General features: G+C 36.1%; 2 protein-coding genes across 2 annotated transcripts; both read left to right on the top strand.

Moving 5' to 3' along the window:
• The first annotated feature begins 7,879 nt into the window (after positions 1 to 7,879).
• LOC121728312 lies at positions 7,880 to 9,683 on the top strand. Its single transcript, XM_042116462.1, has 3 exons — positions 7,880 to 7,942; positions 8,077 to 8,304; positions 9,399 to 9,683. The coding sequence occupies exons 2-3, from the start codon at positions 8,223 to 8,225 to the stop codon at positions 9,629 to 9,631; spliced, it is 315 nt and encodes a 104-aa protein (XP_041972396.1). The 5' UTR covers positions 7,880 to 7,942; positions 8,077 to 8,222; the 3' UTR covers positions 9,632 to 9,683.
• Positions 9,684 to 17,482: 7,799 nt separating this feature from the next.
• LOC121728311 (serine protease inhibitor Kazal-type 4-like) lies at positions 17,483 to 22,658 on the top strand. Its single transcript, XM_042116461.1, has 2 exons — positions 17,483 to 17,589; positions 22,322 to 22,658. The coding sequence occupies exons 1-2, from the start codon at positions 17,556 to 17,558 to the stop codon at positions 22,612 to 22,614; spliced, it is 327 nt and encodes a 108-aa protein (XP_041972395.1). The 5' UTR covers positions 17,483 to 17,555; the 3' UTR covers positions 22,615 to 22,658.
• Positions 22,659 to 26,418: the final 3,760 nt, after the last annotated feature.

The raw sequence follows: 26,418 nt of genomic DNA, 5'->3' as shown, positions 1-26,418 counted from the left end.
CCTTAAATTAACTTTCATTAAATCGATTGAAACATAAAAATAAATTAAAAACCTTTTAATTTCATAAAACATAAACTTTATTGTTGCTGCGGAACCCTTCATGGGCGAGTCCAACTCGCACTTGGCCGGTTTTTTTGTTTTCCCGTGTGTGCGTACAAGTCCGGTAAGGTCGAGTCTGCAGTCAGTCCGATCAAGTAGATCGACCTCCTGTATAGTCTCTATACATGGCATTTCAATTGCCTACGTGTAGTCATTATTGATATAGAGGACAAAAAAATCACGTTTGTTGTATGGGAGCCCCCCTTAAATATTTATTTCATTTTATATTTGTCGTTATAGCGGCAACAGAAATACACAATCTGTGAAAGTTTCAAAAGTCTACCTATAGCGGTTTTTGTGATACAGCCTGGAGACAGACAGACAGACAGACAGACATACGGGCAGACGGGCAGACAGACGGACAGACATCGAAATCTCAGTAATAGGGTCCCGTTTTTACCTTTTGGGTACGGAACCCTAACAAATGAAAGTAACTCTCATGTGACATAAAGGTTTCTTCACACGTAAACTAACTGTAATATAATCTCGGTCGGGGCTTCTCTCGTGTTCCACTTAATTTGGCAGTATAAAGCACTTAATTTGGTCGTGTTAAGACAAAGGTGAGCGGAGTGCAGTAAACATACTGGCCTTGCTTACCGTAACTTAAGCCGCAAGAAGCTCGTGGCGATGTTATCTTATACTCGATGCTTTAACGCAAAATACTACTAGATACAATCCCTATTTAAATTGGTATTGTTATATATTTTATAACATAAATATATTTTTCTACAATTGTATACAAAAATACTAACAAAGTTTAACAAAATTTAAGAGTAAATATCGTTTATAATAAATTATAATTTAATACAATATCCTTTTGCTTCACCATTCGTAGACAAGATAGTAGTTTGAATCTATTTTCTATATCTTATTTTCAAAGTTTTACTTATAAAACCTTAACTTTTTCTAGATCAAGAGAAATTTTCAAGCAAACTACCAAGTAACTTGGAAATATCACTAAAATTGCAAGTTTACGAGCGAAAAAAATCTTCTAACTTATTAAAAACTAACCCTTGTGGGCTCTCAAAGTCGAATCTTGGAAGTTTCTCCCTCACAAAGCGTTCCGAACCCTAAACTTTCCGAATACATTTCCCATACGATGTTAAAACTACGTAGAATACCATTCTAGGCATGAGCTACTACTTTATAGAGTTTTAGTTATCAATTATCATTATCAGTATGACTTTCGAAGACTTTCGATAATAATAATAACCCCCACAACGGTTTCGGTGACGGTGGCCGGTTTCATTCATACCTGCAGACCTACCTGGCCTGGTTTCAATGAAACCGGCCACCGTAGGAGACAACGCTGTAGTAATTTTATGGTCTGGTGCAGAGTAGACAGAATTATAGAGTATGCCGACTTAGAACTGATGTTGAATTTTTAAATTTGACGTATTATGACGAAAATCATCGCTAGGGTTGTTAAATTGTTACCTACGAATTTAAAACTATGACATATTCGCTGGACGTATTCCTCTTTGGTCGTATTGTTGTTTGTGTTTTGGCAAATGCGATCAAAATTGTCAGAATCCAATTTTGAAATATTTATTTTAAATATTTAAAAATAAATTAAAATCAGCCAGCGCGAGGCACATTCCGTTCATAATCCTAGTGAAACCCGACGAATTTGACAGATATTGAAACCTGTCCGTTTCTTTGCAGTCGAACTACTGGTACTTATGTCTATTGTGCCAGGTGTGTGCGCAGTACACAAGAGCACTCTCTATTTCTTTACTTTCATAACCCAGTGGGACAGACGACCAACACGACTGGTGAGAGATCATGCGCAGGACCGACTTTCAATAGATACCTACGTAGTATAGACTTTTAGTTATCATTCATCAGAATCATCAGTAACCTATGGCAAGTTAGCAACCGAGTTCAAGGTAAATGTTTTAATATATATTGTCATTCGATTGTGTGTACTTAAATAGGGTAGAAATGGGGGGGGGGGGGGAAAAATTTGCTTAGCGACCGATATAAAGATACCGGAATTTCAATGATATCATCTGAAAGAGTATCGTTTGTACCCAATTGTACCCAATTTAAAATTAAAAAAAAAATGTTTTTTTGTGTCTAGTATTAATAGAAAAAAACTATGTTTTTTTCTATTAATACTAGACTCTTGGGGCTTGGAGCATAGCTTTCGACTCAAATGTCGTAGGTTCGATTCCCTCGTCGAAAAAATGTTATATCCTAGATAGGCTACTAATATTAATGCTGATCATTTTACCTGGAAAGATAACCAGTGCGTGCAGGGATGGTCGAAAGTTGTTCTATAACCGTTCTATATTTTTGGTAATATTCCCAAAATTGTCACACATTTAGACTCGTTGGTATTTTGGCCTATCATTTGAGACCTCAGTCTGTATTTACAAAATTCCTATTTCATTCAAAAGTCACGTAGTCGCGAAGTTATCGAAACATCATACATCGATGTCAAACTTTGCCAATTTGTAAATGCTCAGGGCTAGTCGTTTCGGAGATAGGCATTTCTGTATCAACTTAAATATTCTGAGATACTCGTATTAACTTTTAGGTCGTATTACTTAGCTTTCAACTTTTACTTTACTAGTCCAAAGACGGACGATGCTTGTACTTTTCAATTATTTATAAATCTACATTTCGGGGCACAGAAGCTGTGGGGCTAAAATGGTCGCTTTGTAGAATCATAATATGATTCATTTTTTTAAAACCGCAAAATGCAAGTCTGCTTGCAATTCATGTCTAGTAATTAATACTTACTAATTTGACATTTTTCAGTTTGACAGTTTTAACTATTCATTTGCTGAATTGATCAAGAGGAATTATTATTGCTAAATGTGACCATTTTAGCCTTGGTACTACTAATATATATTCTGTGGCCCCGCTGATATATGTAAATAGCTGTGAATATTTTTAAAAGTCTTTGTCTGTAACACTCCATGTCCAGGATGTTGATTCCGATTCGAGTTCGTCACACGATCGAAATTGGAATCAAAATCAAATTTTTAGGTGGACCCTAAGCTTCAAAGTTACATGAGTATCTTGCTGCATAACAAAAACGGCATTAACAAACTAAACCGAAACTATTATAACTTATTTTCGCATCTAGTTAAAACGGAAACAAAATTTAAATTTATTAAAAGTTAGAGGCGAAAGAGCAGTCTGTCCAATTAACAAGTTTGACATATACTGTCGTATGCCAGGCTGCCGGCATACCGGGGATCGCACCTGGGAACGAGCGACGAGCTAATCGTTCTAGTTCTATGATTTCGTGTTGAGGCCGTAGATGCTTTAATGCAGTGATCCCCAACTTTTTTTTCATACGGGCCACAAACATAATGTAAATAGTAATTTAAATAGTGTAATTTAAATAGTGGTTGCGATAGTTATTATTAATACATATTATACATATTAGTAGTTTCTTCCACTAGAAGTAACTAGTACTTAAGAGACAGGCTAGGCCTAGTTTAAGTACTAGAACATCAAATTATTGTATATGTTATTTTTAAGTGTCTTTTCTAAATAAATTCTAAAAATGTTTTGGTCTTGACTCTTGGTGTCGCGGGCCGCAACAAAAAATTTTTTGGGTAAATAAAAGTTCTTCAAAATTAACGATTTAAAAGGGGAAAAAAATTCACGACTCACGACGATTTCACTATTTTTCCGGTGGGCGTCAATTTCAAAATGGTTTAGCAGCACGCGGACCACAAATAAAGTCCCGGTGGGCCGCATGCGACCCGCGGGCAACAGGTTGGGGATATATAGGGCTTTAATGTAGGTATTTAATTTACAATAGTCTATGCTGGTTCTACTTTATAATTGATGTGTAAAAATTAACGAATAGATGAATTTTTGAAGCACTTTTGCCCAAAGAATACTGATCCTTAACTTCCTTACTCGGAGTGATTTAATAAAAATATTTACTTTAATATTTTTATTTCGTAAAGTTTTAAACATTTTCTTCATAATTACATTTTCTGTCAAACTCTTCATTATGACATTTAATTAATGCTTTTTATGCTTCATTAAAAGCATTCATTAGATATATTGTCTCAAGGTGCGGCTGTAAAAGATTCAGAAAGAGCAGCTTAGTAATGAACAATCCTTATGTAATACATAATTAAGTATGCGATTAAAATCTTACAAACGTAGCATAAAGGAGTGAGCACACTGAGACGGGCCGTGCCGAGGCTCAGCGTGCCAGGGCGCATCGCAAAAATCCGCCTCCATACAATTTGTATGGAAGCGGATGCGCGTATCGCACACTGTGCCGGGGCGCATCGGCGCAGATTTTTGCTCGGCGGATTTCCGTCAACGCAACACGGCCCGAAAAGACCCGCTGCTCCCCGGCAAGACCCGCTGCGCCCCGGCAACAGTGTGCTATAGCAAGCGGCGCGCGAATGTGATGCGATGCGGCCCGGCAAGCCTCAGCTCAAAATCCGTCAATGCGTTGCGCGCCGACCCTCCCCGGCACGCCCCGGCGCAGTGAGCGTTAAAATCCGTCAATGCGTTGCGACCCGACCCGGCAATAGTGTGCTATAGCTCATTTTGCGCTGCGCTGCGCCCCGCACGCGCCGACAAAGTGTGCGCGAACCTTAAGAGCCCATATGACCCTAACTTGACTACATACTTTAACCTAGATCTCAAAATCTGTAAGGTCTAGAAAACTGATTTTTTGACACAAGTAACTTCAGTTCATAAAGATTAAATGCTCAAGACGAAAACACGATTACTCAAAAAATGCTCGATAGTTTCTTTTTTACAAAAAACCTTGTTTTAGACACATTTTTGCTTGGATCTTCGAAGTTTGCTGTCTTTTCTTTAATATTTTTTAATATCTAAAAAGGTATTGATAAAACCTAAATTTGCTCAAAACACTTTTTTCATAATCATTATAGTTCGTCTTTTATTCAAGTAAAACTAACTCGGCGATGATTCCGCGTCGTCCTTTGTCACCTGGCATATGAAAGACGGGCGTGAGTGTGAAGAGAGAAGGACGATGTTTGATTTTTAGAGTCAGGTGAGCTCTTAACGCTGTTCCTACTGGCTACTGGGTTTGATACAGCTTAAAACATTTTACAATTAGTCTGTAGTGTATATTGTTCTTTATTATCGTAAACGTGCATGCTCCTTAATAATGTCTTACTCAGCGTAATATAAACTTATTGTTCAAGTACGTTGTCAGCGTTGTTTTCCATATTATTGTAATAATGATGTGTTTTTTTTTTTAATTAATAATAAATTGGATCTTGACCTAACAAGTCGTTTCCATTCCCCTCTCAAAGTGGCTGACCATCGCCACACCTCAAGTCATTTATTACCTAAAAGTACCGTTCCGATATCAACGCGGCAAGCGATCGCGACCGACAAAAATTCAAATAAAATTGCACCTTATAACAGCTTAGGTAAATTATATAAAAATGGCACATTATGACCTATTAGGCGCTTTGCAGACGACGGGGCGCAGGCTGGTCAATTTCTCCGCGAACGATAGCACAAAGGGAATCCTATATTACCAACGCACACGGCGTGCAAAAAGATCGCGCCGCATGTGCCCGGCGGGCACTGGCTGCGCGGCATGTTCGCGGACAAAATGCTCGCCCCGCCCCAAACTGTAGACCAAAATAAAACCTTGATGGACGTTGTTCGTACAGTCCACATCCTGAGGATGCTCCGGTGTTGGGGCGAAACGCACGTCGAGGTTTTCAACCTGCATGGTGGTGAGGGGCCTTGCACGGATTTGCCAACATAATTGCTTGTGTGGTGGCTTGTGTGTCTTGTATGCGAGTGTACGCATAGGCAGCGATAGAGAGGAGGGATGTGCTGTATGCATGCCTATGCGTATACTCACTCATTCACATAAAGGTTGAGGTTTATTTCGCGGAATAACAAACTAAATTTTAAGCTATGGATTTCCGCAAAGTAACACCTGATTCTATTAATTATTTAAAACCTATGTCATAAATTGTATTTTTTGGCCTCAAACAGCACAACATCAACAAAGCCACCACAAGAATCGGTCTAAAAATGTCACTTCTAAGGCTCCTTTAAGAGCTATATCGATAGAATACAAATCGGATACATTCAGTATTCAGCTACGAATGGTGTTTGTATACAGTTCAGGAGTTACGGTAACTGGTTAAACCATTCATCGTGATCTTACACTAATCTCGATTCTGTAGAATGATAGCTACACATAACAGATGTGCCTAGGATAATATGTATTGTGAGCACTGGATCAGCTGTGAAGTTTAACTATATTGCATTCATATTTTTATTGATATTATGAAAGTGTGTCTGTGTTTTTTTCGGCCTATCTGTAATGTTTTCAGGTAATCAAAGGTAAATCTGCCAATAAAATGTAATGAGTAACTAACTATTAATGTTGTCACAACTCTTACAATATGTGCATAACACTATAGTATACTCCTATATTTTATAATAGTTGGGGAGGGGAAGAGGGGATTTCGGGAGTAGCTCGAGCGTGTCAGATTAAGCTTGCATAGGCTTCCGACATGTGTCTAGTTATCATGGTATAAAAATCAGATTTCTCAGGTGGTGGGTATTTTTTTTTTATATTGAAATGTCGTCGGATCTGTCAGATTAAGATAGGGGGTGTTTAGTATACCCCAAAGAAGCTTCCACATAAAGCACTGACGATTCAAAGGTTAGGTTAGCCTGTAGGGACATTTTAAAATATTAAAAAATGAAGATTCATATTTTCTTAACTAAGCTTCGCAGATATTTCATTTTGCTCTAAACCAAATGATTAATTAGTCCTCGTTGTCTAAAATATTATATTTATAATTTACCTAACTAAGCAATTTTCCGAATATATATTTTTTTCAAAACACTGAACCCACCGCTAAAATAAAAAAAAAACGCTCTTATTTTTTTTTTATCAGCTTTACCTAACGTACAAAGCCTACTAGGTCTCCATAACGCTCAAGTGACTACAAAAATAGCACCCTCCCCTCCTCTACTACAATATTACCTACCTGTAAATTATTACAGATTATTGTTATTCAAACATTTGACATTCAGATTGCTACAGATTTCTCCAAAGCTAAATAATAATTATTATTCAAGGTATCCTTTATTGTATCAACAAAAGATTTGAGTTCTGGCAAGCGCCCTTTCATCGCCTACCTAGAAATGGTCAGTCAGCTTTGACAAATGGACCCCTTAAGAACTAAATACCGTATAAACCGGATACCTTTTTATTATTTTACTTAATACAGGGTGCAATTAAACCTTCCTGGCAATTTTTTTCCAGGGCTTAGGTATCATTAGGAGAGTCCATTTAACCAAAAAAATTGGGTGTTATTTAAAAAAAACCCATTTAAAATCGTTGCAGAATGGTCACTCGCGGCGCGGGGGAATGATCGGGGGTGACGCGGGGGGAGGCGCGCGCGGGCGACGCGTCGTGTCCATTAATTGTAGTGTTCTTTAGGATAACTTTCGGAAGCTATTTCTCAACATTTTAGTACTGAGTGGCTATAAAAGAAAAAAATACGTTTATTTTTATTTTTAACAGGGATCAATATATCAAAATTTGGCAGGAAGATTTAATTGCAACCTGTATAATTTATAAGCTACGTCTTAAGAAATTTCAAAACTAAAATTTGAATTAAAAATCTATTAAGAAAAGGATTTTAAAAAACTCATAAGCTACACATATTTTTATAAGTAAGAGTTTGATTGCAGTAACTAATGTTTAGTTATATTTTATGTTTGTTTGTAATCGAATTTTTAATGAAAATTTATAGTATGCCTTTAAGAATGAAGTTAATCAATCTGATACGAGTACGCTTGAAAAGATTGTTTTTCTTTTTATTTTCTACTTTAGTATTTCGTAGGTATTTCACTTGAAACTTTTAATTTATTTTCTTGTCTTATATTATGATTTTCAGGATTTATTCACACGTTGATCATAATGTTAATAATATTATTCTTATTTACATTTATGAATTAAAAATGTTTTTTCAGTCGATGTAGTGAAATTTGGAGAAACCCAAGACTTAACAACTACGGCAATAACTATAGCTGAAGGTATCGAACATGCTGAAACAACTACCACTGCAGATGAGGTTGTAGAAAATGTCACTACAACTGCTGCTGGAGAAGTCGAGAATATGAACACCACATCTACGGATAATGCTGCTGAGACAACTCTTGGTTCAGAAGAAGCCCAGACTACCAGTAAACGTCCAAAAAGTAAGTCTTTGTTAATGTAAAAAAAATATATATAAAAATTAAAAAAAAAAAAAACTCCACAGCCGAACATATAACCTCCTCCTTTTTAGAAGTCGGTTAAAAATACAATTGCACAGCATTTTTAATTACTTACACTATTATTTAAACTCACATACGTCTAGTCGCACGCACACAAACACGTCATAAGATGCACGGCAACGCCGCATCGCTGTGCCGGTCGGAGTGGGGGTGTTAGGTGTTTTTCGTTACGGAATTTCTTGATTCAGTCGCTGCGCTTAAAGCCTGCGATAAAAGCTATACAATAGCTTAAAAGTAATTATCACACATACGTTATCATACGGGAATACACATAACTCCGGTTAGGTCGGCCTGCGATTAGTCCGAACTCCGAACGGATCAATCGGCCTCAGTGTATATGGGGGCCCTTACCCTACGTACACGCTTATTACTTGTTCTTTTGAAATCAAATCTAATATCCTTTATCATTGGTAACGAGCTCCTATCAATGGTAAAATAACTCCAATTAAGGCATCACATTGAAACCTGACAAGACGATGCAAGGATCCAATGATATGAGGCAAATAAGCTTATTCTTAGCGGGCGGCAAAAAATAAATCTCAATAGCTTTGTCCACACTGTGCCTTTTTCCGTTCGTCAAGGGCATGCGTTATAGCGCAGTCAACAGCGAATGTGAGGCAGGCCCGCGAGTCGCGACGCATGCCCTCTGACCATAGACTTAATATATTTATAGGTTTATGCCTCTGACCGTATCCAAAACTTCAAAAATGACAATATTGGCGTCGCGTTCCTTGACGCATTATTGAATGCGGATTATGAAAGTTGATGACGAAAATTGAAGATGAAAGTGCACAGTGTGGACTGTTATTGTGTATATATCTTCTTGTTTTGTTGAGTATATTAAAATGAGCTTTGCATGACTTATTTACAAATAAGTACATCTAGTTACGTGGCAAAGCGAACTAACCCTTTTACAATTTATTTTTGAGATTTACCTTAAAGCTGTCGTAAAAGGAAACTCTAAATTTGTTTCTTGTTGGTTGGTTGGTTAGATTAGATTAAGGTTATCATTCCAGTGATCGATTACCACCGGGAGAAAGCGGAGAGGCTATTCGGGATCCTCAGTCCTATACAGATATCTCGTAAGCCACGAGACCTAGATGAGATATACAACTGTGAGTGTCCGCGAGTGTACTGGCCGGTGTGCAGTGTGGACGATATCACTTATGTCAACGCCTGTATCGCCAACTGCCTGAAGATCAAGATCAGGAGACCAGGACCCTGTGTACTGTATAGAAGGGAAGCCTAAAAGCGCTTTGTAAACGTATTAAAATATTCATACTATTATTATAAACGCAAGATTGTGTCTATCTGTTTGACTGTCTGCCTGTTACTTCTTCACTTTTGATTAAATTTGGTACGGATATATTTTGATATCTGGAAATGAAATGAAATTTTCATCTCGAAAAAACGTATTATCTTTGAGGAAAGAAAACACGATCTTAAGGAACACAGTTTAATTATTCATTTATTTATTAAACTATTTTCATATTATTAGCTCATAATTAGTTATAAAGCAGTTTTTAATAAAACTTTGATGTCTACAGTTTGTCTGTGGGCAATAAAGTAGGTACATTGGTTCTTAAAACTCCTTGAATGAGACTTTCCTCACTGAAGAAAGAGCCCAATAATTTTTCATCCAATTATTCAATTTATTCTTACTATTTTCATCGAAAGCAAGCATAAAAAATCCTTAACATTTTGAGAATAAGCCAGTAGGAAAATATTGGTCTAAAATACAAAGGTAATCAAAAATTGAATATAAAAGACCCCCAAGGAAAATATTGCCTCACGTGTATCTTGAGGTAAAGAAATGTGAGTGGTATTGACAGAAATTCAGCTCTCGAATATATTTGTATTAGCCTACCATGAATCAACAAATAGATGAAAATGAAATTACCTGTTGATAAAATCAAATATCCCTTCTTATTCACGTAATTTTTCCATTGGGAAATACGAAAAATATAACAAATAATCTTGTTCCCGTATTAAATTTAGTGAAGATGTTATTAGTATAGTAAAGTATTTTGTTGCAAAATAATAATTAGGGTCAGTATACATTGTTGTCGAGTTATTCATCATTGGAAGCAGCAAAAAAGGTGCGGTAAGTCTGACAATTAAATGTGTATCTTCTTGTTTTATAAATTCACTTGTATGTTCGTTGAGGCAACTTAGTCTATTCTCTAAGTATAGGTTGACCAGGTATAACAACTGCAGAAACACTTCAGTCCAGTCAGCGAATTGTGGTATTATACTAACACCGAGTATCGTGATTTTTGGCGATTTGTCGAGAATTTCGGTCTCGGCCTCCACAGCCACTAGAGGTGATAGGCAATATCACTCCGCAATGAAAGCGGATTTGTTTAAAACTTCACCGAAATTGGTACACGGCAGACGAGTCAGAGCCACTCCACACGGCGCGTTGCGTTTCGTTGCGTCGTCGCAACGCAAATATCTTGTCGCATAGCAGATGTCAGAACATTGGCTGGAAAAATTGACAGCCCGTTTCAAAAATACTGGACAAGTGTACACCTCAGTAGTAATAAGAAATAGGTTAAAGTAATTTACTAACAAATACTAACTCTTAATTATTATTATTGTATACTAACCAAGCTACTAACACATCTGTTGTTATTTTTTATTTTATTGTTTTGTAAGTGAAATAAAGATAAATTATTAAAATTATTAATTATTATAGCGCTGCGCTTCCGCACACGGGCGCTGTGCATAAAGTTAATATACCTAGCGGAATAGCAACAATCTCATATTTTTCACACAGATGAAAACGAAACTTAAATTGGTTTTCATCTGTGTGAAAAATATGTGTACGTATACACAAGCATGATTGAACATGAATGCTATGAGATTAAATTGTCAACACGCGGCACGTACCGACTGGACGTCAAAATAAGAGTGCCGCTGTCATGTATCACACGTCTCTTTTAACCACGCGGTGTTACTGATAGTGACATCTCTCTTGCTCAGGCCTTTGTTTCTCTATTCCGCTAGGTATATTAACTTAATGGCGCTGCGCTACCTCAACGTTATTACGAAGCAGTCTTAACGTCAACACCCCCTCCCACTTCGTCTCGTGGGCTGCTATCCATCATATGTGCGTTGCGACCACGCAGCGCGCCGTGTGAACACCTTGGTTATTTGTATGTAAAACAACGCAACGGCAGCGCTGCGTCGACGCAACGCTGACGTAATGCGCTGTGTGCACTGGTTCTAAGTCTACACCCAAACAAATTAACATAGCGCGACTTAACGATGTATCTTCGAAGAAATTTTATTGATTCATAGACAGAACGGGGGCCTACGTCATCGGAATATGTAAATTTAATATAGTTCGTGATCTGTCGGCTTGATTTGACATAAAACTACCAATTAATAACGTAGGTCCGCCATATTTCCTCATAGGTAGACGACCGCTGGTGGAGTTGCGGTCGCGGTGTCGTACCCGTGGCTCCGTCGTCGGAGAGAGGGCGCACCGCCAAGTTTTAGTGGGTAGGGCTTTCGAGCGAGTTCCATATATCCGCGTCAGGATCCCCATCTTCCGCGGAATGCGTAAATGCATTGCAAAAAAAAGGTCCGCCATATTCCTATGAATCAACTTCTCTGATGGCACAAACAAAACAAAATTAATTTATGGCAAGCTGCAAGTTTTCCAAAAAAAAAGAGTTAATATTTGTCTCGCTAATAATGCATATTGCATAACCTTGCTAGTATCGTTTCAGTTTGAACTGACCAAAGAGAGAGCGATGCTTAACTGGAATCCTGTTTTTTAGTTTGAACTGACCTTAAGAGTTTTAATTTTACCGGGTAAATATCTGGTTTCAAATCAAATCAATCAAATTAAATAATAATTTTTAATCAGAGTTAATTTTTTATAAAATTCTTTCTGAACGCCGAAGTTATGGTGCCTACCGCCGGTTCGGGTACTAACCCGGCGAGAAGAACCGAAGTTGGGTCAAAATATTTTGATTTGATAACTATTATGTTACGACTAATAGAAATATCAGTGCGTATAGTAAGTTCTATGTCTTTTTGGTTTCTAAGGTGTTAGAGCAGTTCATCAGTAAACTGTATTTTAAAATCCTTCTTAGGTGTTACTCGTTTATTTCAGTTTATTTCCGTCAACAATCACAGAAAAAGGTAAACAACATTATAATTACTTACTGTGTTATGAAAAATGTTCTTCACTCGAAAACATTGTCGCATTTGGACACGTGAACAGGAAAAAACGAAGAAAATTGAGTAAAGAGCGTAAGTGCTTACATGAGTCCTTCTTCGTTGTCGAATCATTTATATATTTATCATGTCCCAAATCTTCGTTCTATGGGTACCTAACCGTATACAAGGTGCATCAAAACAAAGTAATAATACTTTAGGGTGTGTATGAGTCCACTGTAAAGAGTTCACTGTGAAAGTAGCAGCACTGGGAGTGTATTGTTTTAACTTTTGTATGGGCAAATTCATAATGCAGGGGCGATTGCTCATTCAAATAACAAAAAAAAATACCTACACAGTGAAACAGAGTGGAATGGGAATTTGTGACATAACATTTATTGTGAGTTGAAGTTCCTGCTATACTTTTGACACATTGATGACCTCCGTGGCTCAATGGTTAGAGTGTGTGGCAACTCAAGCCGGGGGTCGGGGGTTCGAATCCCGCCGACGGAACAAAAAGTTTTTCAATGTTCCTGGGTCATGGATGTGTATTAAATATGTGTATGATATAATAAAAATCTTAAATATAATATGTATAGTATAAAAGTATAAAATATATTTCCGTTGTCTGGTACCTGTAACACAAGTCCTTCAGGTATAAGTACCTGAAGGACTTGTGTTACAGGTACCAGACAACGGACGGACAACGTGCTAAGGCACGGGGCCAGACTGACGTGGTATGAAGCATCCATAGATATATAGATATATATATATATATATATATACATCATTACAGGGACACGAATTGGGATTTGAGAGTTCATATCTTTATTAATTTATCTTACTAATCATAAAACTAAGTATCTGTAAGCAATCAAAAGTAGAAACAATAATATGAATAATTCTGAACAATTAGGGGGCATCCATTAATTACGTGAGGTATTCTAGGGCGGAGGGGGTCAATCAAAATCCTTCTAAATCTCACTTTGGGGGGAGGAGGGTCAAAAATCCTCAAAAATGCCTTACGCAATTAATGGACGCTCCCTTATCTAAACAACTATTTTTTATCACCAATCCGGGAATATATAGCACGGTCCTCGTCTAACTACCCTCACGCCCTCAATATCTCTATTGTAACAATTCATTCTACACTCGTTCACGTATGTCCGGTTGTCCGTCGCGCACACCGGTATGTAGATCCTGGGGCAGCTGGAGCAGTCTGGTGTGATGGGTATCTTGCCCAGGTCCGGTACATCCATTGACAAGAGATTCCAGAAGGACTCGAACTCGGTACCCGGATCGTATGCCGCTTTCACGTAGACGAAGAATATGGCTAAAACAGTAAAATGATGTAGTTAGAGGAATTTTATGCTATAACTGTACTCAGCGAAACGGGGCGGTAGCAGTCATTGGCCTTTTTAGTCTAGGCGCTAAATGAAAAATGCTCGCAATGTATTTAGAATATTTAAGAATAAAATTGACGTCTTATAAAGACACAGATTATTACTGATTCATCGGAAAATTCTAATTAGAATGATAATCTCCAACTTTTTATGAGTTTGAAGTGATATGCTTTATATTCAGTTCACATCGAGTATGCAAAATACGATATTACCCTTAACTAGAAACATCTGACACTTCATTGTCAATCGAGGTTTATATAGAAAACTAGCTGTCCCGACAAACATTGTTTTGCCATATAATGTATTTCGCCCGTTAGTATTATTTTATTGAAGTAACTAAATAAGTATGGCACCATGGCAACGTCCATCGCTAACCCGTTGCACAAACAATGGTCGCCGTCAGTCTCGAGTTGTAATAATAATTTACTATTATGTATTCATTAATCCACTTATCTTATATCTTTAAACGAGCAATTCTTGTGTATATATATATATATATATATATATATATATATATATATATATATATATATATATATATATATATATATATAATTGGAATCTCGGAATCGGCTCCAACGATTTTCATGAAATTTAGTATATAGGGGGTTTCGGGGGCGATAAATCGATCTAGCTAGGAATCATTCTCAGAAAATCTCTTTTTATTCGTGTTTTATCGATGAACTGAAAAATATGACTCTTCCTGACATCTATTTTCGAATAATAATACTATTATGTGAGCAACTAATTGTTTTAACGACCAGCAGATGGCGTTATTAAGTAACACGAAGTCAATGAGTGTTTGCTATACCGAGCGAAGCTCGGTCATCCAGGTACTCAATATAAAAGTAGCCAGTAGCCGATTCTCAGACCTACTGAATATAGTATGCATATAAAATTTAGTAAAAATCTGTAAAGCCGTTGCGGAGGAGTATGGTAACTAACATTGTGACACGAGAATTTTATATATACTTACGAAAATAACAAGTTTTTCTAGATTAAAAAAAAAAGATAACAAGTTTTTTGACATGGAGTCAATGACCGCTACTGTCTTGATTCCCCGAGTTCACCATAGTAAAATATTACACATAATATTCGTGATGAACATAGTAGGCATAGTATGTATTGTATGTAGTGCTCATCAGCGTATAAACTATGTTGTCTTCGTTTGCCATGTTGGAAAAGTGATAGTCAAACAAAGACAACATACTTCTACGTTACAATATGTGTAAACATTTCTAAATGAATTATCAGGACTAATAATTTAAGTCCTGATAATTCATTTAGAAATATTACAACAATAAGGGCCTGTTTCACCGCTTCCTGATAAGGCTATCCACCACTTAATTTGACAGATGGAGTATGGAAAATCTGTCAAATAACCTTATTATGCTATCATATCATATAATATGCTATTTAAATTATGCTATCAAATAAAACTACAATTTGTTCTTCCTTCCCTTCTAGCTCATTATTAAATTAAAGCTAAGTAATAATTATGAAATGTTTCGGAGTGCGGCCGTAAGAACTTTAATCTATTGGCTAATAAAAAACAATTTTAAAGAACAAAATTACTTACAAATTAAAAACGCTACAAGAGTACAACTATACATTTTCGTGTCTAATTAGTAGTTAATTGGATTTATCGTTAATTTATTACTTTAAGTGGCCGTTGAGTTCGCGAGCTGAACAATAAAATTGCAATTATAATTTAAGTGGTTGTAATAATTACACAACTTTACAGACATTACGTTGCGTAGAGGACAAGTCGTTAAAACTTAAAGTGAATAATGATAATAATATTTGATAATGATTAATGATTTTTAATAATACATTAATTCATAATTCATGCTGTATAATCTTGAAATCTTTTTCTATCCACTAGGGAAAATAATTAGCTAACGCCAAGATTTAAACAATGCAACAGTTGAATAAATAAAGTCCTGTAGAAAAACGGATTATGTAATACAGATAATATCAGTGTTTTTTTTTTTAATGAAATAAGGGGGGCAAACGAGCAAACGGGTCACCTGATGGAAAGCAACTTCCGTCGCCCATGGACAATCGCAGCATCAGAAGAGCTGCAGGTGCGTTGCCGGCCTTTTAAGAGGGGAAAAGGGGAGGGTAAGGAAGGGAATAGGGAAGGGTAGGGAAGGGAATAGGGTGGGGGATTGGGCCTCCGGTAAACTCATTCATTCGGCGAAACACAGTGCAAGCGCTGTTTCACGCCGGTTTTCTGTCAGCCCGTGGTATTTCTCCAGTCGAGCCGGCCCATTCGTGCCGAAGCATGGCTCTACCACACACTGATTGAACACTGTATATAAATAAACAGAATAAAATACTATTTTCTGATTTAGCTCTTGTGTGTTGTTCAAGTTCGCTAATAGGTACAGAGGTATGAAATATAATCTACCCTACCTTACCGTACATAAAATCCACCATTGTATCAAATATAATATTATAACAAGGAAAACTCCTCATTACACTTCACGCTCAAGTCCTAAAAAACACAGCCCCAATAATTACAAGCCCGACAATGCGTCCCAAATTGTGAGCGAGATTTTTTACAAAAATACGCGTCAAAATACCCTTATAAGAGGTGGGGTCAAGTGGATGGAGCCCGGAAATCCGATTCGAGTTGTACTGCCACACTCCATTAAACCCATCGACGCTAACATTGTCATTCAAATTTTGAATCGGATGTTCTCGAAAAAATCGTCCAAGTGCGAGTCGTGCTGGCGCATTAAGGGTTTCGAACCGTAATAACATTGTCAAAAAAGGCGAAAAATGTCGTGTTTTGCATGGAAATTTTAGGGGCTCTCAAGCAAAAAGAAAACGCTAACGCTATTTTACATTTTATTTTAATTAATATTTTTTTTGTGATTTTGTAAAATTATATACTTACAACTAAAAATAATATTTACTTGTTGTCATTCTTATTTATTAAATATAGAAAAATGGCAATAAAAATCCCGTTTGTAGTATAAGAATTTAAGTACCTACTTAAATATTTATTTTATTAATTTGTTTTTAGTATTTATTGGTATAGGGGCAACATAATACGAAATACATAATCTGTGAAAATTTAAACTGTCTAGCTATGTTTTTAAGATATATCCTGGCGACAGACGGACAGACAAGCAAGTCTCAGTAATCGGATCCCATTTTCTCCCTTTAAGTACGGAACCCTAAAAACTCCCACTAAGCTCTTCGAACCCTTTTTACAAAAAATACAATGGGTCCTTATGGAAAGGTTTTGCATCGGAATCAATTGTTGCCGAATGTGAGTGCCGCTAATTTCTATTTTTGGGGTAAGTACTTAGGATTTCTGCTTCTAATTTCTTGTTTATAGGCAACCCTACAATAAAAGAAAAGCTTTTTTTTGCCAAGCTATGGTATAATTGTCATCACAAGAAATTTAAGTCATCACAGTTTAGAAATATTGCTATGAATTATTATTTCATTGAATGTATCAAGACAAGACTCTTTACTTTGAAACGAACAATTTTATTACAAACTTCTTATCATAAAAGAACTGATTAGCTGCAGAATTTCCGTTTTCAATTACAAGATTAAATATAATTTGAAAATTATACAGCGATGGAAAACGGAGACGTAGACAAAATTACATTGGGTAAGAATGGAAATAAGAAATTAAACAATTTAAGTAGATATTTTTGTTCATGAACAGTGTTCTTTTTAAAATTCCTATTTCAAATTTTTATTTTCTCTCTCTCTTTTTTACGTTTCATAGGATTGAAGTAGAATTCAGTATATAATTATATTAGTAGTTGGCATTTATTATTTGCACTTTCATAATAAATTAAATTTTATAGTCAGAAAGAAGCATATTGCTTCAGAACTTCATATTATCTACGAGTGAGTACATTCAGCATAGACCAACTTTTCAGGTATAAAATGTATGTTACCTGCAGCATATTCAACATAAAAAATTAATTTCACAATCCAGAAATGAACGCATAATTTCAGTAATTTAGTTATTTTCAGTTGGTAGTGCAAAAGTTATTGAAAAAAAACATCGCAAAAGTTTATCGTTGACGGCGACCTGAATTCGAACTTCTAAATAAAGTATTGAGAAACTGGCTTCGTTTAAAATTATTATCAGAAGTTTTAAAAAACTCTCCGAGTGGATTTAACGCGATGAAATGGCGTTTCAGACAAATATTTGAATTCAAAGTTTTAATGTTAGAAAATTGGAGCAAACGAAAATTAGTTTATGAAATTTTGGAAACTAAAATTCGAAGTTTTTTTATTTTGGATTAATTTGACTAGTCAAAAAATTTAGATTGATCGTAAAAATTCTATTCTAATGTTGAAGATTTTTTTTATAAAATTAGGGGGCAAACGAGCAAAACGGATCACCTTATGGAAAGCCTCTCATAAATGTTCGTCTTATCCTATTTGGTACAGTAGAGCTCTCATTAAATGTAACCAAGAAAAGTACAAATCCATAAGCTTTTTAAAAAATATGGCAATCCTAGAGATTATGATGCTTTTTCATTACTGAGGTACAGATGTAAAACTCTTACTAAGCTCTGTTATGAAAAGTATATATCGGTTACTGAGGACTCCCTCAAAACTGATATAAAAACATTTTGGCGTTTTGTCAATAGCAGGAGAGGTCAAATTTCAATTCCAGACACGATGAAGTTTGATGGGATAACGTCATCGAATGGTCAAGAGGTATGTGATCTCTTCTCCAATTTTTTTTCCTCTGCCTTTGATATAGAATCTGGATCGAGAAGAGATGAAAACCATAAAGCCAGCCAGCCTTGAAAACCAATTGTTTCCCAAACACGTTGTCCCATTTATCAATTGACCTTAAAGATATATATACGTGGGAGAGCCATGCTTCGGCACGAATGGGCCGGCTCGACCGGAGAAATACCACGTTCTCACAGAAAACCGGCGTGAAACAGCGCTTGCGCTGTGTTTCGCCGAGTGAGTGAGTTTACCGGAGGCCCAATCCCCTCCCTTATTCCCTTCCCTTTCCTACCTTCCCCTATTCCCTTCCTACCCTCCCCTATTACCCTATTCTCTCTTAAAAGGCAGGCAACGCACCTGCAGCTCTTCTGATGCTGCGAGTGTCCATGGGCGACGGATGTTGCTTTCCATCAGGTGACCCGTTTGATCGTTTGCCCCCTTATTTCATTAAAAAAAAAGATGTAATAATGAAAATTAAAAAAAAAAGATTCTAGTAAGGGAGCTGGTCCTGATCTATTACCTCCTTATTAGCTTATTGGAAAAGAGGTATCAGTTCCCTTATCCATAATTTATAATAAATCTCTAGAAAGTGGTATCTTTCCTGACCGGTGGAAAATCGCACATGTTATCCCCATGTATAAAAACGGTGATGGCCCATAAGTATTCTCTCATGTTTTGCAAAATTATTTGAATCCTTAGTCCATTATCACATTTATAATCATATAAAACCAGTTATTTCACCCAAGCAGCATGGTTTTGTTAAGGGTCGCTCGACAGTTACCAATTTATTAGAATACAAAAATTATCTAAGTAAAGCGTTCTCTCGCGAGGTCAAGTGGACTCTATTTATCTCTATTATATCTCTATTTACACAGATTTTTCTAAGGCATTTGACAAAGTCAACCATCACCTGCTCTGTGATAAACTAGCGTCTTATGGGATACATGGTAATTTATATAGATGGATATGTTCATACCTTACTAACAGGAGTCAGTTAGTCGCACTCAAGGGTTTTACTTCTTCTTCATCTACTACTGTAACGTCAGGAGTACCCCAGGGATCTCATCTTGGTCCTCTCCTTTTTGTAATATTTATCAATGACTTGATTAAAATGTTATGCTGTAACTGCCTCTTGTACACCGATGACTTGAAAATTTTCGCTTTAATATCGAAAACAGAAGACTGGTTAGCTCTTCAAAGAGATATCGATGTCATTTTAAATTGGTGCATTAAAAATCATATGTACTTAAACACTAATAAGTGTTCAGTTATATCGTTTACCCTAAAAAGGAACAAAATTACCTGGAGCTACGCTATTAATGGTCAAACATTAAATCGTGTAACTGTGGTTAAGGACTTAGGAATCCTTTTTAATGATAAATTGTCATTTAGGGCACAATATGAATATATTACTAGCAAGGCTAACCAACTCCAGGGATTTGTTTTAAGGAATACAAAGGAGTTTAAAAAGTAGTGCCTTATATTTATTTTCCGCTCTTGTAAGAACTACGTTAGAATATGGAAGCCCTATATGGTCCCCTAATTACAAAATACATATAGAGGACATTGAACGTGTCCAGAAAAAAATTCTTAAAATCATTTGCTATCGTCATTTTCCCGGTCGATCAAATTTAAATTATCATGATAGGCTTATGCATTTCAAAATAGAGACCCTTGAAAATAGACGCATATTTTTTGACTTATTGTTCTTCTATAAAATTGTGCATAATGTTGTTGACTAGCTGTTGCCCGCGACTTCGTCCGCGTTAGCATAGTAGATCACATCCCAAATATTCAGTATACAGAATTGACTTTCCTACGATTTTATTATATACAGATTTTTCGCGCGGCTTTGCTTGCGTAATTTAGGAATTTCACGCAACCGTACATTTTTCCGCATAAAATAGCCTTTGTTCCTTAACGTGGTCTATTCTTCATGTTTGCCAAATAACATAAAAATTGCTCCAGTAATAATTTTTCTCCGTTTTTTCCACATTTTCCTCTATTTCTTTGCTCCTATTAGTCTTGCGAGATAAAATATTTTCTCGATAAATGGGCTATCTAACACTGAAAGAATTTTTCAAATCAGACCAGTAGTTCCTGAGATTAGCGCGTTCAAATAAGCCCTTTCATATAATTTCGCCCATTTTTTTCACATTTCCCTCTATTTATTCGCTACTATTAGTCTTAGCGTAATAAAATATAGCTTATAGCCTTCCTCAATCAATGGACTATCTAACACTGAAAGAATTTTTCAAATCGGACCAGTAGTTCCTGAGATTAGCGCGTTCAAATAAACCCTTTCATACAATTTCCCCCTTTTTTTCGACATTTTCCTCTATTTCTTCGCTCCTATTAGTCTTAGCGTAATAAAATGTAGCCTATAGCCTTCCTCAATTAATGGGCTATCCAACAGTAAAGGATTTTTCAAATTGGACCAGTAGTTCCTGAGATAAGCGTTCAAATAAACCCTTTCATACAATTTCCCGCGTTTTTTCGACATTTTCCTCTATTTCTTCGCTCCTATTAGTCTTAGCGTGATAAAATGTAGCCTATAGCCTTCCTCAATCAATGGGCTATCCAACAGTAAAAGAATTTTTCAAATCGGACTAGTAGTTCCTGAGATTAGCGCGTTCAAATAAGCCCTTTCATATAATTTCCCCCGTGTTTTCCACATTTCCCTCTATTTATTCGCTACTATTAGTTTTAGCGTAATAAACTATAGCTTATAGCCTTTCTCAATTAATGGGCTATCTAACACTGAAAGAATTTTTCAAATCGGAGCAGTAGTTCCTGAGATTAGCGCGTTCAAATAAACCCTTTCATACAATTTCCCCCGTTTTTTCGACATTTTCCTCTATTTCTTCGCTCCTATTAGTCTTAGCGTGATAAAATGTAGCCTATAGCCTTCCTCAATCAATGGGCTATCCAAAAGTAAAAGAATTTTTCAAATCGGACCAGTAGTTCCTGAGATTATCGCGTTCAAACAAACAAACAAACAAACTCTGCAGAATTATAATATTAGTATAGAAGTATAGATTCGTCGGAATTACTATCTGAAATTAGCTTAAATACCAAGTTTAGTGCACGTAGAACTCATCGTACAAATTTATTTGCTTTACAGGTCTACAAGAATAATATTTCTTACTTTAACCCTTTAACACGTATGGCTAGAAAATATAATAAATTAGCTAAAGACAGCTTAAAGTTGGACATTTTTGAACACAACCGTAATAAATATATTCAAATCGTCAAAGACATCCTCCATAGCATATGTACCTCTGGAACTTATGAGTGAAATAAGTAACGTCCAAATGTACTGCGTTAAGTTAAAAACCAAAAATTGTGCTAGTTTTATGTTAATATTTTAATTTTAATGTGTGCACATATTTGTTACGTTGCGATCTAGATCTTACATTTAAATATACATTAAATTGTTTAGTTGGGATTGCAATGTGTTTTGTGCATTTAAATAAATAAATAAAGCAACTAGCGTCGCCCATCGACACTCGCAACATCGGAAGAGTTGCAGGTGTTTTGCCAGAAACATAAAAGCTTAACTTTACTTCATTTTTGAATACGAGTACAGCTGGTTCAATCATTGAAAACCTTAATAAATTCAACATAATATCCTGTTTCAGTATTACTAATAGCGACCATAGCGTTCTGCCAGGATAACCGAATAATGAGCAAGAATGAGGCTCAGCATATTCAGGAGAACTACATGGAGAGGGTCACAGATTCCCTGCCTCTCCTGGAGCTGATAACCGACTGTGAGGAATGTCCGAGAGCCTATCTCCCAGTCTGTGGCACTGACAATAGAACCTACTCCAACCTGTGCTGGCTGAACTGCGTCAGGACGAGGTTTCAGAAGGTTGTGTTTCACGCGTACGATGGTCACTGTCATCAATTTGTTATGCCTTTTGACTACTGAATCGCTTGCAACCTTATAGCTATGTCCACACTGTGCACTTTCGTCTTCAATTTTCATCATCTTCTTTCATTAAACTTTCGTATTGGCGTGTTCAATAATTGAATGCGTCAACGAACGCAACGCCAACATTTTCATTAAGAACAAAGCGAAAGTTTTGGATACGGTCAGAGGGCATGCGTTGTGGGTATGCCTCACATTCGCTGTTGACTGCGCTATAACGCATGCCCTTGATGAATAAAAAAGGCACAGTGTGGACAAAGCTTATGACTGTAATCTATACTTATATTTTAAATGCGAAAGTATCTCTGTCTGTCTGTCTGTCTGTCTCGCTTTCACGCCAAAACTACCGAACCGATTGTAATGAAATTTTGTATACAGATAGTCTAAAGCCTGAGAAAGGACATAGGCTACTTTTTTTTTACTGGAAAAAAGGGTTGTAAGGGGGTGAAAATACGAAAATTTGTTCAAATTAAGTTAGTTCCAAAAATTCATACTAGATGGCGCGGTGCGTCTCTTACATCGCGCTAACGCTTGCCCAACATCTTTCTATAAGAGGTGGTATCAACTAACATTTGAGTTACGATTTTTTTCGATTGTTATTTCTTTTTTACGTTATTTAATAAGTCAGTACTTTATTATTATATACAGTGACGTAACCTTAAACCTATCAATGATAAATAGTTTATTGGTAAAGTTGTGTAATTGGGGGTCTAAATGAGCTTTAAAATTTGGCATAAAATATAAAGTTTAATTTAAAAAAATGAAATATTATGTGCACACTGCACAGCTGTTTTGATTTAAGGGGTTTTTTTTTATAAAAGCCAATTTTGTTGACATCGCGCGCTATAAACTGAAGTCCACGCGGACGAAGTCGCGGGCAACAGCTAGTATAATATGTATACGTGTGACTGCAATTAAATGTTTTTTTTAAACGTATTTAAGACACAGCATAGAAAGTGTACAATAAAAATTATTACACATAAGCAAGGTAATCTTTCTTCAAACTTGTGTCTCTATAGATAAATAAAGACCGAGCAAAGAATATAAAATGTATAAAAAGCACTTAAAATAAATTAAGTATTATTGAAAGAAAGTTAATCTTAATAAATCTTGGGCAATTAAAAATTAAATTAATTAAGATTTTAGTATTTTTCGATGAGACCACTTGAAGCATTTAAAATGTTTAAAGGTAAGTGTGGAGTCTTAGAAAGTTCTTTTAATAGTTTACTATCTTACCTTACAATTATTTAATGTGCATAATATTAAATGTAAGAACATATTTTCAATGGCTTAGATAAAGTGGAACTTTTATGAGAAATAATTTAAATTCGTAAACAAATTAAGAACAGGGTCATTAAGGAAGGTTCTCTTAAAACTTTACACAAAGATTACTTTTGACAGACTCTTTCCATTTTTTAAATGTTAATATAATATACCTTACAGTCAAGTGCATCATTATATTTGTACTGTCTAAAGAAATATTCACGCAAGACGGCTTGAAAACAAAAATCGAACGTTTGCTGCCACCGCTGAACCAAACTATGCCTTGTGAGAAGTGCCCTAACGTATATTTTCCCGTGTGCACCACTACCAAAGAAACTTTCATCAACATATGCCAAATGAATTGCGTGAAACGAGGCCTGAAGATGCAAAGAAGAGGGATTTGTATAGATTTTTAATAAACACTTTCAAAATAAAGTACAGAAATAATATTTTGTCATCTGTTTCTTTAGAGTTTCCTTAAAACGAGATGCGTATTACACACAGACATAGATAATGATAGATACCGCATGTGTAATGTGTATGTACTTCACGTGCCATATCGCGCTCTCAAACGACGAGCAATGCTCGTCTTTCGAAAGTCTGTTAGTCTGCTATCGGAATCGGACGTCAATCGGAATTTTAAAAATACCTAAATGCCTAAAAGTGCCGTATTGAGCTGTAGAAATTCAAATAGAAACGTTGGCCTAGATAATGGGCACTTTTCTTATCATCGGCACGTCACAATAGCTATAAAAAGTGGCACGTTCGTTTTCATACAAATGGAGCGACATGTGGTATCTATCTTGATCTATATCTGTGGTATTAAACTCCTACCGACTACGTGTTATGAATTTATGATATATTTTATGAGAATCAAGAATGGGAAATATTATTATAGGTAGAATACAAACAATAATAATTATCATCCTATCTTCTTACTCCTTTTGTCCTTTTAGAATCTTCCCTATGTTTTATTATATAAAATTATTTTCGTTTTTTTTATGGTAGCGTAAGTCCTTAATATATTAACCACGGGGCCAGACTGACGTGGTTTGAAGCGTCCATAAAGATTTATTTAGTTACAGTTCCGGAAATGTGATATAACCGCGATACCCAGTCAATTAGACTAAAAAGGCTTTTTATTCAATTATTGAAGCCAATTTTCAATCGGTTAACCGCGAATAATTTCAGTTCACCTGCGGTACGGTCACGGTAATAGATAAACTACTGCGGTTTAGTGGTAAAATAAAATTTAAAATATTATACTATTGAGTCCAACTAGCTTTTTTCTCGCTTACTCAAAGAATTTAAATCGGGAAAGAAAAGATTTTATTATGCGGTTTAGCCACTACACCGCGACTTCTCAAGCAGATGTATGTAACGATTAATAATAGCGATGCGGTCGCGCTTTCATTATAATATACAACTAGATGACGCCCGCAACTCCGTCGCACCAAAAATTGTTTATCGCGCGAGAACTGTACATTTTCCCGGTAAGTATAAAAAGTATTCTATGTCCTTTCCCGGGACTCTTATATATAAATACCAAATTTCAGCAAAATTGGTTCAGCGGTTTGGGCGTGAAGTGGTAACAGACAGACAGACAGACAGACGGATGGACCGTCGGATGGATAGACAGACGGACACACTTTCGCATTTATAATATTAGTATAGATTAGCCAGTATAGATTGTGATCTCGCGGTGTAACCGCCAAACCGCACGTTTGAGCGGACATAATATACAGATTACAGGCAAATTACAGGGTGTAAAAAAAAATAGGTGATAACTGATAACACTTTAGTGTGTGTACACTGTACGTGTTCTTCGTAGAGAATGCGCTGTGAAAGTAGCTGCACTGGAGAGACCATTTTTTTCACTTTTGTATGGGGAAACTCGTGACGCCAGGACGCTTGCCCATACAAAAGTGAAAAAAAGGTCTTTCAGCGCTGCTACTTTCACAGTGGAACACATACGCACACTAAAGTAATATCACTTAGTTTTGTTACAGCCTGTATAAAGCGAGCCTAAATATCGAGCGTGATTTCCCCTAATGCTGTTCGCAGCCTAGAATATTACGACAAACAACAAATCCCTGAATCTTCGATACTCATTGTTTAGAAATCATTAAGAATATCAACTTTAATAAGCCTTTCAAGTTTCAACAGTTAATAAAGTAAATTCATTGTTATTACATTTTAAAACAACAATTTATTAATTAAACTACGCTAACTAGATAAATGAGTTGTATTACAATCTTTTGTTCTTAAAATATTAAACATTCTAAGTTTATAATTCAAGTACATAATACTGAAGACTGAGAGAGACATTTAATTATTGTACGAGCTAGAATAATAAAGGGAACGTTCGTTCACCCTGAATTAAGATGAAATAACGTATAAATGTTTAACATACTCGTTCTTAGAAGATAAGAATCCCTCCAGTCATTAGGGGAGAATGAATTTGCTGAAAAAATATTACGCAGATCTTCAACGCATGTGCTGGTTACGGTTTTTGTATCTGCCCCTTGATTCGTGGTTATC

The sequence above is a fragment of the Aricia agestis genome, chromosome 6, assembly GCF_905147365.1.
Source record: "Aricia agestis chromosome 6, ilAriAges1.1, whole genome shotgun sequence".
In the NCBI taxonomy this organism is placed as follows: domain Eukaryota; kingdom Metazoa; phylum Arthropoda; class Insecta; order Lepidoptera; family Lycaenidae; genus Aricia; species Aricia agestis.
This window is presented reverse-complemented; position numbering and strand designations above follow the sequence as displayed.